Here is a 13,129-nt window from a genome sequence, read left to right as displayed (position 1 = left end):
ATTTATGCTAGATTAGCTATATCTGAACAAATAGAAAGAGGAGGAAAAAAATCTTTGCAACCCTGAAAAGGATCAATCAAGAAGTATCTTAAATCAAAAATTAAGACAACAATACTCTGAACAACAACAATAACTTCAAGTATCAGAAGCAATACATTTGTTAAATGTATACAGAAGGAAAGATCTTCCAAAAAGCGGTCAGCTAGGAAAAACCAATCATAGTCGATAAAGGTTAGAACATGATTCAATTCTAAGTACAAAGGCTCACAGAGTCAGTAGGCTAAAATATTTAAAAAATGTCTGGACAAGGTCCATATAAAAATGAATACACAACCTAAAATCATATCTCCCAATCCAATATAAAGGTTATCTGGACAAAACTAAACCATGATAGCTCTATAATGAAACTTACAATCAGCTTTCCAACTTTGAATGCACATACATTTAGTAAAAACCTATGATTGGTATGGAAGCCAGACACAGTAAACAACTAAAAGAATTAAACCGCCATTTTGCAAGATCTATAACTTGTGTAATAGTAATAAGTGTTGAAAATTGTGGTTAAATCTGGAATTAAACAGAGAAAACAGATGTGCTGTAATTTTTAATTTTTCAGTTCACTGATGTGCGTTTGTGAAACGTTGTGCTTAAAGCAATATTTAGCCTACTCCGATGCAATGATCCTAATATCAAACTGCTTTCAGGAACAGCAATACAGTACTCTGGTGTGCACCAACCCAGTACTATCAATATCTCCTCGATCTATAAGACCTTTCGGTCAAGGCAAAGATCTTCTCGATCTCAGAACCTTTCGGTTCAAAACCTTTTGGTTTCAGGGCAAGTTCCTTCGGTACAGTTTCTGCACCAGCAGCATAACAGCAATAACGTCAAGATCTTCTTGATCCGACGTTCGTTTTCAAAGCTCGATGTTCGTTTTTAAGCACGCGTGTGTTTTAAGAGCGGCTCAAGGACGCTATTTATAGGCCTCTAAGGCCAACTCAAGAGTCACTCACAATTAATGTGACTGTTGCATGCAGTAAATTGCTTTAAATGTTGTTGTAACTGCTGCATGTAGTAACTCCTGAATACGAGGCAATCAATAGACGCGTTGTTATGAAACGCGAGTGTCACGTCTCAGCAAATCAGACGAACATCGTCTGTAGGACGAGCCTCGTCGAACGAGCGAACCTCATCAAACAGGCGAACCTCGTCAAACAGGCGAACCTCGTCTGACAGACCAACCTCGTTAAACAGGCAAACCTCGTATGACAGATGAACCTCGTCGAATGAGTGAATCTCATCAAACAGGCGAACCTCGTATGACAGACGAACCTCGTCGAACGAGCAAACATCGTCAAACAGACGAACCTCATCGAACGAGCGAATCTCGTCAAATCTCGAGAACGCCAGGGTCACACCCTCGTGCGAATGCGTAGCTCGTCCACATGCTGTGAAACAGCCTGCGAGACAACCTTCGTGACGACCATAGTGGCGCCACCTAGCCCCGATGTCTCCGTGCGAAGTATAAAGTACGCCTAACAAAACGTCACTTAACGCCTCAGTCCGATTAGCACCGATCCCCGACCCATTAGCTCACGGCCCACGAACCCACGGCCCACGAGCCCATGACCCACGAGCCCACGACCCACTAGAACTTATGAGGGATTAATTAAAATAAAATATTTCTCGGTTTGTCGTTGATAAGCCTCGAACAAGGAACCTTTTGAAACATAAAAACATTAACTTTTTACTAGGCTATTGAGCATTTATGAAAAAAACTTGTAGTTAATATATATAATTTGAAAAATAATTTTGGAAAACGGTTTTGACCAAAAAATCTAACAATCCCCCATAAGTTTTTAAACTAGTGTCGAGTTATGGTGCCGTCATTTTAATCGTTGTGTATAAGGTAGATGTCGCAAGGACTTAAATCCCCCTTAGACCAACTGAATAGAAAATAGATGCATGGTGTCGTAAAGACTTGAACCAGCACATGTCTAAAATCCAGCGATCACACACGATCAAACTCATCTGTGATAGTTTTCACTTTGAATCATAATTGCCTTTGCTTTTGCACATTTATGATCCTGTGCTTATCCTGGTTTTTGCTAAGGCTCTAGATATCTTTCCATAAAACACCATAAAAGACGGCTAAATCTCCATCCAGGTATAGGTGAGTTCTTTAGGTATGTTTCCTATCAAACATCCCGCATCCGAAATGCTTTAAACTCATTAAGGCTTAAGAGTTATCCTCTCTCATGATAGGATTTTAGGTGAGTCCTTTAGACGTGTTTCCTATCTAACACCCCGCATCCGAAATGCTTTGGACTCATTAAGGCTTAACAGTCAACCCCTTTACATGATAGGATTATCGATGAGTCCTTTAGGTATGTTACTTATCTAACATCCCGCATCCGAAATGCTTTGGACTCATTAAGGCTTAACAGCCAATTTTTTTACATGATAGGATTTCACTTATAAATCTTACTTGACTTTTGAACCAATCATCTTCTCATTAGTAGTGTAAATTTTGAACTAATAACTTGATGAAATGGTAAGTGTTTGTAAGACTCACAAAACTTTACAAATCTTACTTGACTTTTGAACCAGTTATCTTTATTATTAGTAGTATAAGCTTTGAACTAATAATTGGATGAACATGATAAGTATTTATAAGACTCACAAAATTTTAAGACCCATTGCAACAGACGTCTTTTCGACTATGTTCTTTTTCAGATCTTTAGTCAAAGAATCAGCTATATTCTCTGAAGACCGAACGTCAATCACCGAGATGACTCCTTGGCAAATGAGTTCTCTCAAATAGTCATGCTTCAGACGAATGATCCACTTCTTTTTATTGAACAACGAGTTCGCTGTCACAGCACTCGTCGCCTGATTATCATAATAGATAGTAATTGTGCCTTGCAATTTCGTCAATGGAAGGTCTCGAAGAATACAACTGAGCCTCTCAGCTTCATCTTCTATTCTTCTATAACACAGAGTACAAAGAACTCAGATTCCATCGATGACTGTGTAATCGTAGTTTGCTTCTTAGATTTCCACGAGATAGCAGCTCCGCCCATGGTGAAGACAAAACCTCCAATAGATCTACACTCATCTGGTTCTGAGCATCAACTCGCATCTGAATAACCTTCGATTACAGTCGGATATCCAGTGTAGAATAGACCCAAACCTGTAGTTCCTTTCAAGTATCTCATCAATCTCTGGACAACATCCTAATGAAGCTTTCTAGGATTACTTATGAACCTACTAAGCATTCATACTGCGAATGCTATATCTGGCCTTGTGCAGCTCATCGCGTACATAAGACTTCCAATTATCTTTGAGTACCTTAGCTGCTCTACTGGTCTTCCAGTGTTCGGTCGAAGCTTCTTGTTGTAATCATACGGTACTGACAGTTCTGACAGGTCGTAGTAGCCATACTTCCTTAGTCGAAGCTTCTTGTTGTAATCATACGGTACTGACAGTTCTGACAGGTCGTAGTAGCCATACTTCCTTAACATGTTCTCGACATAATGAGATTAGGACAATCCAATACTCTCTTTAGAGTATATGATTTTGATTTCGAGAATCACGTCCGTAGTTCTAAGGTCCTTCATGCTGAACTGTGCTGATAAAAATTTCTTGGTAAATGCTACTATCTCCAAATCACTCCCGATGATGAGCATATCATCCACATAGAGGCAGATAACAACCACCTTTCCTTCAGCGACTTTAATGTATAAGCACTTGTCAGACTCACTGACTTGATACACATTGTTGCGAACAACCCCATCGAACTTTTCATGTTAGGGTTTCGGTTCCTGCTTAAGTCCATATAGAGACTTAATAAGTTTACAAACTTTATCAGCTAGAGCATCAAGTCCTTCTGGTTTCTTTATGTAGATCTTTTCTGTGACGTCTCCATTGAGAAAGACAGTCTTCACATTCATCTGATGTATGACGAACTTTTTTATCACCGTCCATGCGATAAGAACTCTGATGGTAGTGATCCTGCAAACTAATGTATAGATGTCGAAGAAATCTATTCTTTCCCTCTGAGAGAATTCTTTTGCCATCAATCTTGCTTTGTACTTCTCAATAGTACCATCAAGACGAAGCTTCTTCTTAAAGATCCACTTGCAACTGATAGACCTTGCACCTTCAGGTACATCCACTAGCTCCCAAGTATGATTTTGGATCAATAAATCCATCTCATCATCTCTAGCTTCTTTCCACAAGAGAGCGTCTGTTGATTGCATTGCTTCTTGGAAAGTCTGTGGGTCTCCTTCCACATTATTGATGATGAAGTCATCTAAAATCTTTTTGTCTCCTGACACGCTTGGAAGATGGTTCAATAACTCCTTCATCACTGACACTTTCAATTTCTCGCGAAACTAGCTCCTCTGGTGTATCTGACGAACTAGCATTCTCTGTTATATCTTTGAGCAATAATCTTATATCTTTGATAAACTTATCCTCAAAGAATTATGTATCCCGAGCTTTAATAATGGAGTTGGTTCCAAAGTCCAGGAACCTGCAACCATCATTATCTTTAGCAAAGCCAAGAAACACACATTTGTTTGCCTTTGGTCCGAGTTTAAGCCTTCTGATATCTGGAACTCGAACATATGCGAGACACCCCCACACTTTGAGACTATCCAAAGGATCTGGATATCTCAACCATAACTGATGAGGAGTACTATCAGTTTTGGAATAGGGTACTTTATTCAAAATCCAGTTTGCCATCAGTAAAGCCTCTCCCAATAGCATGTAGGTAGACTGGATGTGATTAGCATCGAATTCACCATCTCAGTCAATGTACGATTCTTCTTTTCTGTAATTCTATTAGATTACGGAGAATACGGAGTAGTAGTTTTAGCAATGATTTCATGCTCCTTGAAGTATGCCTCCGACTTCTTAAATCGACACTCTTCTCCTCTGTCGCTCCTGAGTTTTTTCACTTGAAGTCCAAGCTGTTTCTCCACTCGAGTCTGAAACTCGACAAACTTATTGAAGGCTTCATCTTTAGATTTCAACAGGTAGACGTGACAGAAGTGAGAGTGATCATCAATAAATGTGATGAAGTACTTCATGCCGTCTCGAGTGACGAAGCTCTTGAAATCACAAGTATATGAGTGAATCAGATCCAATAGGTTGGTGCTCCTTATGACACTTGGAAAGGGCTTCCTTATCAGCTTCGCATGTGCGCAAACTTCATACTTCTCAGGTTTGTTACCCCCACATTTTGGAAGTAATTCTAATTTTTTCATGCTAGACAGCTTTCTATAATTTACATATCCTAGCCTATTGTGCCATAATACAGATGAGTAAACAGAAGAGAATACTTTATTTACAACTGAGTTGGTTACAATAGTACTGATCTTATACATACCATCAGTATGATATACATTGTCAAAATACATTTTCGTAAAAATAACACAGTCTTTTCTCCTTAGAAATCCAGTCTCATACCTACATCACACAGTAGGCTTCCAGAGACTAAGTTTTTGGCAATTGAGGGAACATATTTCACATCTTTTAATGTGAGAGTCTTCTCTGAAGAAAGAGTCAGCACCACAGTTCTAGTTCTAAGAACAGGAACCACAGAATGATCAGTTATTGATACTTTCTCTTTGGCAGTAACATAGGAAAAGAATAAATCTCTGTTAGAGCAGACATAACAGGTAACACCTGTATCTAACCACCAACCAGAGACGTTGTTGGGAGTTGTCACTTGAAAGATCATAGCCACATAATTGTCAAGTTGATTAACATTGTGTGTTGTTCCCTTCTTTAGTGTTTTGCAGTCCTTGACAAAATGTCCTCGCTTCCCACAGTTTAAACATTTATCGCTCTTCTTGAAATCTTTTTTTTGAACATTCAGGTTCTTCGGATTATGTTTCTTCTTTTTGTTGAAGGATTTCTTTTTCTTAGAAGAAGAACTGGTACCCTTCTCAGAGTTAGCAGCTACCATGTTAGCAGACGCCTTCTACGTAGCAAGGAGCTCATTCTTCGTGTGAGTCTGAATCTCGTCCTCGATCCGAATGAACCTCTTCAAATCAGACATAGTCACTTGTATTTTCCTTCTTCGAATATCCGTGGAGAATGACATCTAAGATGAAGAAAACTTGTTGACAATTGCTCCAGAAATGAAGGCTTGACAAAGATTAATCTTTTCATCCTTCAGCTTCATAACAAGCTTTTCGAGCTCTTTGACTTGAGACAAAACCTCAGTGTCGTCTTCGAATTTAAAGTCCAGAAATTTATCGATGAGGTAAGATTTGGAAAGCTTCTCTTTATCCTTGTATTGCTCCTCCAGAGCATTCCAGATTTCATTTACAGAGGGCTTGTTGGTATAAGCATCTGCCAGATGATCAGCCAGACAGTTAAGGAGATAACTCCTGCAGAAATGATCATCTTTAACCCAAGAGGCTTCAGACTCGGAGTCTTCTTCAAAGTCAGGTTTCTCCTCAGAAACCACATAGTAGATTTTTAGGGGTTGCATTCCGAAAATCACTTTCCGATGTCATGTGTTAAAGTTGGATCCGTTAAAATTCTCTAACTTGAGATAGTCTACTCCAAGAGTCCTCATAGGATCCATAGTAGATCAAAAAATATTGCTTTAAGAATGTTAAAATTTATGATTAAATCTGGAATTAAACTGAGAAAATAGATGTGTTGTAATTTTTAATTTTTTAGTTCACTACTGTGCGTTTGTGAAATGTCGTGCTTAAAGTAATATTTGGCCTACTCCGGTGCAAGGATCCCAATGCCAAACTGCTTTCAGGAATAACAGTACAGTACTCTGGTGTACACCAACCCAGTACTGTCAAGATCTCCTCGATCTATAAGACCTTTCGGTCAAGGCAAAGATCTCCTCGATCTAATAACCTTTCGGTTCAAAACCTTTAGGTTTCAGGGTAAGTTCCTGTAGGCACAGTTTCTGCAGCAGCAACACAACAGCAAAAATGTCAAAATCTTTTTGATCTGATATTCATTTTCAAAGCTCGGCGTTCGTTTTCAAGCTCGCGTGTGTGTTTCAAGAGCTGCCCAATGACGCTATTTATAGGCCTCTGAGGCCAGCTCAAGAGTCACTCGTAATTAATATGACTGTTACAATTTTCAATAGTAATTAAGATTGTAACATCATGCATTAAATTGTTCTAAATACTGTTATAACTGCTGCATGCAGTAACTCCTGAATATGAGGCAATCAATGGACGTGTTGCTACGAAACGCGAGTGTCACGTCTTAGTAAATCACACGAACATCGTCTGTAGGACGAACCTCGTAGAACGAGCGAACCTCATCAAACAGACGAACCTCGTCGAACGGGCGAACCTCGTCAAACAGGCGAACCTCGTATGACAGACGAACCTCGTTGAACGAACGAACCTCGTATGACAAACGAACCTCGTCAAACGAGCGAACCTCATCAAATCTCGAGAACGCCAGGGTCACATCCTCGTGCGAATGCGTAACTCGTTCACATGCTGCTTCGCACCTAACAAAGCGTCACTTAGCGCCTCAGCCCGTTAGCCTCGATCCCCGGCCCACTGCCCACGACCCACGACAACTTATGAGGGATTAATTAAAATAAAACATTTCTCGGCTTGCCGTTCACAAGCCTCGAACAATGGACCTTTTGAAACACCAAAACATTAACTTTCCACTAGGCTACTTGTTGTGCGCAGCAAAAATTTCGACAGAGTTTCTGGTGCACAATAAGAGAGAAAGACCGTAATAAGAATTCTCGTCTCACTAAGAAAATAAGAATCTGAAGTAAAATATCTCAACAAAATAGGATATCAGCTTTTCCTCTCATCAGTTCTAGGACTGACCTATCGAGGGAACCTAAACTCTATTACAAATCACAGCACGAACAATCAATTTTAACATGGTTCGGTAAATTGCCTACGTCCACGGGGAATGAGGGGGGGGATCTACTATTAGAGAAAGAGAATATAAATGGGTTTACAATCACATAAATTCTCACAAATTAAAACCCTCAAATAACTCTCAAACCTCACATAAATCTCTCTCTCAAAAGGGACCATTGCACAGTCGACAGCTTTTCCCAAAACTCGACGATTTTCCTCTGCCTAACACGCCGCCCTACCTTTGCACAGCCGCTTACGATTTTTCTTTCCCCCTAGCACTTGCCCACAAACCTAGAAACCAATTACAGCTATATATATAGCTACAATCTCGGTTGGGCCTACTATGGGTCTATCACGAGACGTTCCCAAAACAAAAAAATGTTTCCTGATGAATTTGTGGCCCCCACAAGCACGCTTAGCTGCTCAACGTTGTGGCCCCCCCACGTGCTTCACAATTCTTCACCTCGACGAAGTTTTTCCAAAATTAAACCGACACCAACCAAAACAAATGGCTCACTTGTTATGTCCAGTACGAAGTGAAACGATTCACGACAACGGACTCAATCCATAACAAGTCGAGACCCAAATGAGAATGAGACCACTCTCCAAAAGTCGGTGTATATTCACCAAATCGGTTGTATCATAAATGACTGCCTACGTATCTCATTGCCCAGAGAATCAAGCCTTCACGTAGTTCACCCAAATGGCCGCGAATGGTCTCAATCCAATAGAAGAGTTCACAACCCTTCTCCAATATCATCAACTCTGCGGCTGATAGAACCTCCAATGGCTTCAAAGTGTAACGAATCAAATATCTCCACCTGAGGTAAACTAATGGTCATATCCAACTGCGAACTATGTTTACCAGCTGCACTCAAATCCAAAAACAACTCATCATCTGCATCCAAATCCAAATGATCTTCAAGCTGTGTCACCTCAGCTGGAATCCCAAACGATACAGAATGATCTGGAGTATGTAGAGTAATCTCTATCCAATGTAAAGTAGCATCACTCTTTACCTGTTGTGATACCTCTATGATCTGTCCAAAACTCTTCACCTGCTGAGAGTCAATAGGCACCCTCATCGAAGCCTCGTCCAATGTGATATTACCAGACCAAATATCCAATTGAGTTTTACCTCCAATCACAGCAGTTGACAACTCTTTAATAGGATGCAGACCAAATATCCAATTGAGTTTTACCTCCAATCACAGCAGTTGACAACTCTTTAATAGGATGACCCAAATATGTCGAAGCCTCAGTCCAGAAACTCTTCTGCAGACCATTGCTTGACAACAAACATCGATCCTCCTCCAGCAAGACACGGTTCTCTAAATTTGTCATCCTATCTACTTGCCCTAAGATTTCTTTTCTAACGAAGTGTCTCAAAATATCGTGAGCTCGGTTCTAATACAGAAACAGATCCATCTTGTACCTCCCACCAAAATCAGAATGAAGTATCTTCACCTTTCTGTCTATCACACACTTTTTTAATCTGTTGGAGACTACTAGGACTTTATCCAAAGGGGATTTGGTTACAACCCAAACACGCCTAGAACAACCACCAATAAAGAAAACTAAACATCTATTTCCTCCTAATGATACCTCCTTGAAAGGCCCTCAAACATCCACGTGAACCCTATCTGAAAGACCTTCCGTGCGGTGAATAGAGGTGTCAAACTTCAACTCGGTTTTCTTGCTCACATCAAAGTGTTTATTGGATTTCAAATTACAGATCAATGTATTCATCTTCAAATCAATACTGGAATGACTAAGCCCCAAATACCGCAGTCTAGTCGAATCAACAGAAGTCGCCAACTCTCCACCTATCACTGTATCTCTAATCAAATAGTACAGGTTATTTCTCCTGATGCCTTTCATCACAATCAAAGAGTCTGCCACGATCTCGAGAACCATGTCCTCAACACGAACCTTCAGACCCTCTCCAACCAAAGCTCCAATTGAGATCAAGTTTTTCCTCAAGAAAGGAATATATCTCACATCATATAATCTCTAACAGTCCCGTCAAACATCTTGATGTGAATTCTTCCTATCCTAAGGATCTGACATGCACGGTTATCTCCCATGTACACCACATCACTATCCAATTTCTCAAAACTGAAGAACCATTCCCTTCTGAGGCACACATGATAGGTCGCACTACTATCCAACATCCACTCTGATTCCTCCGAATAGCTACCTATAGGACTGATAGAAAGCGAATAAATAGAAGTATCAGAAATATTAACATCCGATATAACGATATTTGCTTCTGATGATGATTGCTTCTCTTTTCCCTTCTGTTTATTCTTCATCCATTCGTCGAGCTTTGAACAATCTTTCTTCCAATGATCAGTCTCCTTACACCAAGCACAGTGATCTTTTCTAACTGTAGGATACCCTACTCTAAACTGTGACTTTCAATTCTTTCGGTTTGGATACTTTCCTCTTGCGACCAATACCTCCGTTATCGGCTCAACTAAAGCTTCATTATCCTTCTTTCGAAGTTGATAGTTCACAAGTGCAGGGGTGACCTCACTATACAAAAGGGACATATTTCCATTAATTAGGGTAAGAATAAAGGTCGTGTATTCCTCATCCGGCAAGGAACTCAACAACAGCAACGCTTTGTTCTCATCTTCGATCATAACATCCACATTCGTTAAATCCGTAAGAAGCTTCGTGTAGTGGTTCATGTGATCACTAATGGAGGTTCCCTTCTTTAATTGGAAGCGATAAAGCATCCTCTTCAAATGCAAGCGATTTTCCATACTCTTGGTCAAATACTTGCTCTCAAGGGTCTCCCAAATCTTCTTTGAAGAAGTCTTATTCATTACATCATACTTCAAATCTTGTGTTAAACAAGACCTAATAACACCACACGTCGTCCGATTCATCTTCTTCCAAACCTTCTTTCAAATCTTGTGTTAAACAAGACCTAATAACACCACACGTCGTCCGATTCATCTTCTTCCAAACCTTCTCTTCAATATCATCTGGCTTGAGACCTAATAACACCACACGTCGTCCGATTCATCTTCTTCCAAACCTTCTCTTCAATATCATCTGGCTTGTCATCCAACTCTAAAGTGTCTTCCAAATTTTACGCGTTCAGCGCATCCAAAACTTCGCATCGCCAAAGTCCAAAGTTGTTTGTGCCATTAAATTTCTCCACATCTATTTTTGTAAAATGGATATTCAAACTTTGAATGGTCTTCATATCAGAAGTATCACCCTCAATACCTTCTTTCCCGGCCATATTCCTCAACACACCAACTACCAATGCGGAACAAACTGAAGAATAGATCCAAACTTGAGAAATATCAAGTCTTTACCAAAAAAGATCTCACGTTTAACTCCAATTGAAACCTTAGATGAGCTTTCAAAGTGATCTACTCCTTCAAATTACCCAAGCGTAGCCCGAACTCTGATACCATTTGTTGTGCGCAACGAAAATTTCGGTAGAGTTTCTGGTGCACAATAAGAGAGAAAAATCGCTATAAGAATTTCCGTCTTACCAAGGAAACAAGAATCTGAAGCGAAATATCTCAACAAAGTGGGATATCAGCTCTTCCTCTCATCAGTTCTAGGACTGACTATCGAGGGAACCTAAACTCTATTACAAATCACAGCACAAACAATCAATTTTAACGTGGTTCGGCAAATTGCCTACATCCACGGGGAATGAGAGGGGAGATCTACTATTAGAAAAAGAGAATACAAATGGGTTTACAATCACACAAATTCTCATAAATTAAACCCTCAAATAACTCTCAAATCTCACATAAATATCTCTCTCAAAAGGGGCCATTGCACAGTCGGCGGCTTTTCCCAAAACTCTGCGATTTTCCCCTGTCTAGCACGCCGCCCTACCTTTGCATAGCCGCCTGCGATCTTTCTTTCCCCTAGCACTTGCTCACAAACCTAGAAACCAATTACATCTATATATATAGCTGCAATCTCAGGTGGGCCTACTGTGGGTCTATCACGAGACGTTCCCAAAACAAACAAAAAATGTGTCTCCTAATGAATCCGTGGCCCCCACAAGCACGCTTAGCTGCTCAACGTTGCGGGCCCCCCATGTGCTTCACAATTTGGCTACTAAACATTTATGAAAAATACTTGTCGTTAATATATATATATAGTTTGAAAACTCATTTGGAAAGCGGTTTTGACCAAAAAATCCAACAATAAGTTCTTATAGATAATTACAATGTCAACGCTAGAGGCTTACAAAAAATAAATTGATGGCATTCATCGTTCTTTATTAGTTGTACTACTGTTTTTGCTTCCAATTCAAAATGCAATTACCAAAGTTAATTCCTATATAATCCTTAGCAGTTCAGTTAACCTACACAATAACGTATACTAAGCTACATTCACAACAAAAGCCCGCATGCTGCATCCAAGCCTCCCAGTAAATCAATAAAAAAACATAGAAGAGAGCCAAAATATCAACGATAATTTGAAGTGAAAAAAAAGGAAAAAGGGATTTTACTTGCGAGGATACAGGACCACGAAACCCTAGATCCAATCTCACACCGACTGAAGGTCCCAAATCTGGAACACAATCAAGCCACATTTAGCTCTACTCTTCTCCTGGTAAAACATCGGCAGTTTAGATAATCGATGGTAAAGAGAAAATTGAAAAGAAATCAGCCCAAAATTAGAGTTCTTTCATACATAAAAAGCACCTGATCTCTCGCCCCAAATCTTGAACATAATCAAGCCATTTTTAGCTCTGATCTTCTCCTGATAAAAACATTTCTATCTTAGACAAAGCAAGTGAGAAGAAAAAACTGAATAAAAAAACCCTAATTCTAGACCTTTTACAAAGAAAAGTTACCTCATCTTTCGGCCCCCAAATCTGGAAGAATCAAGCCACGTACGCTTGAGCGCCGATCTTCTCCTAGTTAAACATCGGAATTTGGATGAAATTGAAAATAAGCCCGAATTCTGGGGTTTTTTTGCATAAAAATACCTCATTTTGGCTCCCGGTATTCAACCCAAATCCTCAATTGAGAGAGAGAGAGAGAGAGAGAGAGAGGCGTTGGAGGACGCGGGAGATTGCATCTCGTTATTTATAATCGATGACTTTTTTGGGGAATGACGTGACGTGGTTTGAAAAATATCTGGGCCGGGCCCACTTAGCCAATATTAGACGATTTGGCAATACCGTGAACTGGGCCGTTTTAGTCTGGCTCAAATTAGCCAACAAAAAACGTTGTAACAAGATGCGTAACTGG

General features: G+C 39.9%; 1 protein-coding gene across 5 annotated transcripts in view; it reads right to left on the bottom strand.

Annotated features, from left to right (window-relative positions):
- Positions 1-12,811, bottom strand: part of LOC109829918 (sulfate transporter 4.1, chloroplastic-like) — a 31,422-nt gene extending 18,611 nt beyond the window's left edge. For 3 of the 5 annotated variants that reach the window (XM_020397011.1, XM_020397012.1, XM_020397010.1), the window contains exons 1-2: positions 12,578-12,593; positions 12,382-12,482 (exon numbers count right to left, since the gene is read on the bottom strand). Coding sequence is in view for 2 of the 5 variants with exons in the window: in XM_020397008.1 (XP_020252597.1) it covers positions 12,382-12,443; positions 12,578-12,605 (90 nt within the window). In the remaining 3 variants the exon portion in view is untranslated. Of the gene's footprint in view, positions 1-12,381; positions 12,483-12,577; positions 12,636-12,729 lie in introns of those variants that run through there. The other 2 variants (XM_020397008.1, XM_020397009.1) reach the window with 2 other exon arrangements.

This window comes from Asparagus officinalis, chromosome 2, assembly GCF_001876935.1.
Source record: "Asparagus officinalis chromosome 2, Aspof.V1, whole genome shotgun sequence".
Classification (NCBI taxonomy): Eukaryota; Viridiplantae; Streptophyta; class Magnoliopsida; order Asparagales; family Asparagaceae; genus Asparagus; species Asparagus officinalis.
Note: the sequence above shows the minus strand (reverse complement) of the source record. Positions and strands in the feature narration are given on the sequence as shown.